The 4,414-nt window shown below is 44.3% G+C and overlaps 1 protein-coding gene across 1 annotated transcript in view; it reads right to left on the bottom strand.

Annotated features, from left to right (window-relative positions):
- Nucleotides 1-883: 883 nt before the first annotated feature.
- Nucleotides 884-4,414, bottom strand: part of ATP13A4 (ATPase 13A4) — a gene marked incomplete at its 5' end in the record, with an annotated part of 32,934 nt that continues 29,403 nt past the window's right edge. The window contains 3 exons of the mRNA XM_010162658.2: nucleotides 884-1,120; nucleotides 1,621-1,701; nucleotides 3,786-3,874. Coding sequence (XP_010160960.2) covers nucleotides 884-1,120; nucleotides 1,621-1,701; nucleotides 3,786-3,874 — 407 coding nt within the window. The remainder of the gene's footprint in view (nucleotides 1,121-1,620; nucleotides 1,702-3,785; nucleotides 3,875-4,414) is intronic.

Here is a 4,414-nt window from a genome sequence, read left to right on the forward strand (position 1 = left end):
CAAATTGTGCAGTCAATTCGGAGGGGACAACTCCCCTGCACACCTTATCGAAACCAGGAAGTGTTCCTCTTGGTCCAGAGCCTCCCTGACTGTATCTTCTTGTTAGCTGGGGACAGAGATTGCAAAACATGCTGAGCAGGAAGTCAGCCGAGCGTCAAAGGGCTAAGAGAGCATGTGCTGGTAGAAGCTGCTTTTTTTGAGTTAGTAAAACCTGCAGAAATGCACACTGCTGTTGCATTTAAGTACAGCAGAAGCAATACAGCAGAGTGAGTAAAAGTCACCATCAAAGGTTAACAGGTGAGGGATATGAGTTGATGACTGACACATGGTATCTACCATGTGCAATTATGGTTGGAAACCAGAGCCAAAACCTCAGATGGTTCAACTTCAGAGCATGCCACAGAATTTAATAAAATCATTCTGAGACCTAGCTGGCTGCCTGCCTTTTAATTCAGGCCTTAGGCCCTTAGAGGTAATGACCCCTTCAATATCTGCTTCTTTTGGAACTAGTAAACCAGGAGCTGGTGCCAGGCAGCAGCCCAGTCATGAAGCATCCTCTTTAGGAGGCGCAAGCTCACGTCACAAGAAACAGCATGTCCTTGAAGACCCACAGAATGAGATCATAATTTGCAATTACCATGTGTTTTATTCTACTTTTTTAAAATGGATATCCCTAACAAATACCTCCCTCAAAAAAGAACTGTTGAACAATTAAATCATTCTGCTCTGCACGTCAATAGATATTTCACTCAGAAAATGCAAGTACCACATGTTTTAAACTAAGAAGAGGGCAAACAGGTTGCCTGCTACCAGTGAGTTAGTAACAGAGCTCTGCATTGTTCCCATCATGGGAAGAGCACAATGGTGCTAGGAGTGGATGCTTCTAGAAGGCTTTGGCTATTTGCAGCTCCTCATTGCTGTCAAATGTTGGATTGCTATGGCCTCCCATATTTCCCTCTACTGATATTGCCACAGAATCTGAGAAGAAGGTTTCATTCAGAGGTGGCCAGGCTGAGTCCTGTTCTAGCACTCGCTGCAGCCTCTTGTAATGGCTCTTGGAGTGGTACCGGAACGTCTTTTTCAGCAGCAGCCATAAAGGTCTGTTCTCGATGACCATTTCCTGTAAAAGCAAGAGCAAAAGGAAGGTTCTGGAGGACGTGGACAGCAGTTTTCCCTCTTAGGACACACAAAGAGCAAGCAATGAAGACCCAGATCTCTCACTCTGTACTGCTCATCCACATCCCTTAAAGAGCCTTTTACTGACCACTTCTCAGCTGCACCAGAGTTCTCCACCAGAAAACAGGGACCAGCTCCTGCTGATAGTCTTCAGGATCTGAGTAGAAAACACCAAAGACTGCCCACATTTCTCTAGTGTGGGGCAGAGCCTAATACATCCCACTCACCAAAGGAAAAAAAAGGTGGTAGGGCCTTGCATTCCCTTATATCTGATCATTCAGATGTGGGGCTTTGAGGAAAGAGAGTAAGGGTGAGGTAGCAGCAATGGCTCCTGTTTTACTAGATATTCCCAAGCTGGGCTGAGGAGGAGGGAGAAAGAGTGAGACCCGACCCTTTCGTCTCTCCAATTAGTGCTGACAGGTATATTCAATAAAGCATGCTCACCTCGACAAGGAAGGACACAGCAAGTGTGACTGCAAGCAGTATCACCATGGAGATCCGCCACATGGTAGGGGTGCAAACAAGCTGGGGAAAAAGCAGGAGAAGCTGTTCACAACATGTGTGCACACTAGACACTGGTGGGAGCTTGTGTTATAGAATCATTTAGGTTTGAAAAGATCCTTAAATCCAACCATAAACCTAACACTGCCAACTCCACCACTAAACCATGCCCCTAAGAGCCATGTCTACATGTCTTTTAAATACCTCCAGGGATGGTGACTCAACCACTTCCCTGCGCAGCCTGTTCCAGTACCTGATAACCCTTTCAGTGAAGAAATTTTTCCTAATATCCAATCTAAACCTCCCCTGGTGCAACCTGAGGCCATTTCCTCTTGTCTTATCACTTGCTACTTGGGAAAAGAGACCAACACCCACCTCACTACAGCCTCCTTTCAGGTAGTTATAGAGAGCAGTAAGGTCTCCCCTCAGCCTCCTTTTCTCCAGACTAAACAACCCAAGCCACATCCCTCAGCCACTCCTCATAGGACTTGTTCTCTAGACTCTTCACCATCTTTGTGTCATCAAAACTGCTGATGAGCCAATATTGCTAATTGTCTTGAGGAATTATTGATAAAGATGTTTTTAAACTTATGATGCAGCTGTGAAAACCATACTCCAGAATTGCAACAGGAAATCTAAATGCTTCCTTTCTTTCTAATATAGGAAATAGTTTGAAGTCTGAGTATTTCAGCTCCAAACCCAGCTCCAGCTTTGCGCAGCTGGCAGCACTGGCTTTCTGGCTGTAGCTCAACTTATTTTGGAGATGCAGCTCAGATCCAAAATTCAGATCAGCAGTTTCTCGAGGGCTAGGCTATTGCAGAATTTATTGCCACTCCCTCCTTTTCTCTTCTCAGCAAATCCAGTGCATTCCCTCCAGGCAGCCTGGGAGTTTTGCAGTTCTTCCCAAAGGCCTTTTAGCCCCTCACAGCTGCAGTGCTGAAAATGTCCTGTGTCACCACAGTCTACAACAGGACTAAGACTTGCTTTAAAGTGCCATCTCGTGGCAGATTCTTTAACTAGGTCTGCCCACTGAGCTTCTGCTCTGGAAACAGTTACACAGGGAGACAGCTTTAGCCAGGCTGCTTGGCATTCAAAATCCAGGTCTATTCGCCTTGTCTTTGTCTCTTTTTCCATGTCTCAGTATTTCCATTTCTCAATCCACTTGCTAACTGTCACACAAACATACAGGACTGGAAGCAGCATCATGTTCAAGACATGTTACTCAAAGCCACCACACTTCATCGTTCTGATTACAAATGTATTGAAAAAATAGCTGTGTGATGTTTTTGCCATTTTGTTCCTGTGACTCCTGCGAGAGTGTCACAGTGGGGGAGGTTAACATCTCCCAGCCTCAACATACTAATTGCCAGGTTCACTGACAATCCTGTCCTACGGCTGATGTAGATCTTACCCTTCCCTTGTATTTCCTCTAGGATGGATTTGCACAAGGCGACTCCCAGCTTGCATTCTGCCAGACTAAATAAGCCAAGCCCTACTGGTATTTATTAACCAAGAATCAAGATAAATCCTCTATTGCCATGACAGCCCTACTAGTCTTTCTAAAGTTTCCACTACTGTTCTAAACCCAAGTGCTGCTTTAGGAAACTGCAGGCTGTCTGAAATTTAAACATGGAGCCTGAAAACATTGGACTGAGAACTGAGAGCTGCTGTGAGTGCCAACTGGCAGATCTTTGCACGACGATCTGTGTGCAGAGTAGCACAGCCTGAGAAACACAAGAGCATGGTTCTTTAAACTTGCAGCACCTAGTCCCTTTCTTCTCCTAGCTTCACAACTATCAAGCCACCAACATATAAAGCATGGTAAGTTCAGTGAAGTCATCCTCTGTTGCATGGACAATGCGCTGAAACAATCAAACGTACATGTGTACGTGTCCAGGTGTCAGAATGCACAGATCTTAGTTTGGAGCTACCATATTTCCAGAAGGTTCTTCAATCTCATAATCTAAAATCCATCTCTTTATATTTGATTTGTCTTTAGAAGTGCCGTGTATCCCTGCAAAAGTCTCTGCCTTTTGTTAAAAACAATGCCAGTGCACTTATAATGGGACTGGCAGTAGGAAGAAAACCCACCTTGGAACAATACTCACATCCATCTTAGAGTAGAGATCATCAATATCAGCAAACACCAAGAAGAGGCAAATGCCCAGCTGCCCTATGAGCACCAGCACGAACACATCTGAAAGGACAAGAACAAGCAAATAAAACTTAGTTTACAAGCAATCTCAGCTGCACCTTTACTACAGAAGATTGTAATCATATTCTGTGTCAAACAGTAAAAAAACCAATAAACCACAAGATAGGAAGGAACTTTCAGCAAAAGAAAAATAAACAGAGTAAAACCCTAGCTTTATTCAGTCAAGTAGATATATGGGACAAAGCCTTGTAGCCACGGATTTAAAATGCCAAAGGAGTATTTCGAACATTCAATCTGACTTCTCATGTCTGAGAAGCCTTAGAGCCTTCCAGTGAGTCTCACTCTGAGCTCACTGTCTCCTGTCATTCAGAAAGATATCCAGGATGTAGTCTTGCTCTTGTTATGATTAGGAACTCTGCTCTCAGTTTCAGTGATACCAACACTTTGCTCTTGATCAGGATCTAAAGAGTCTAAGTAATGGAGAATCTATTGCCCTCCCCATCCATAGGCAAATGTTCCAATGATGAGTAAATTAATTTTCTCTTCAGCTGGTGTGCACCAAACTTCCCCCCCCCCCACCTC

The sequence above is a fragment of the Antrostomus carolinensis genome, unplaced genomic scaffold, assembly GCF_000700745.2.
Source record: "Antrostomus carolinensis isolate BGI_N321 unplaced genomic scaffold, ASM70074v2 scaffold13732, whole genome shotgun sequence".
Classification (NCBI taxonomy): Eukaryota; Metazoa; Chordata; class Aves; order Caprimulgiformes; family Caprimulgidae; genus Antrostomus; species Antrostomus carolinensis.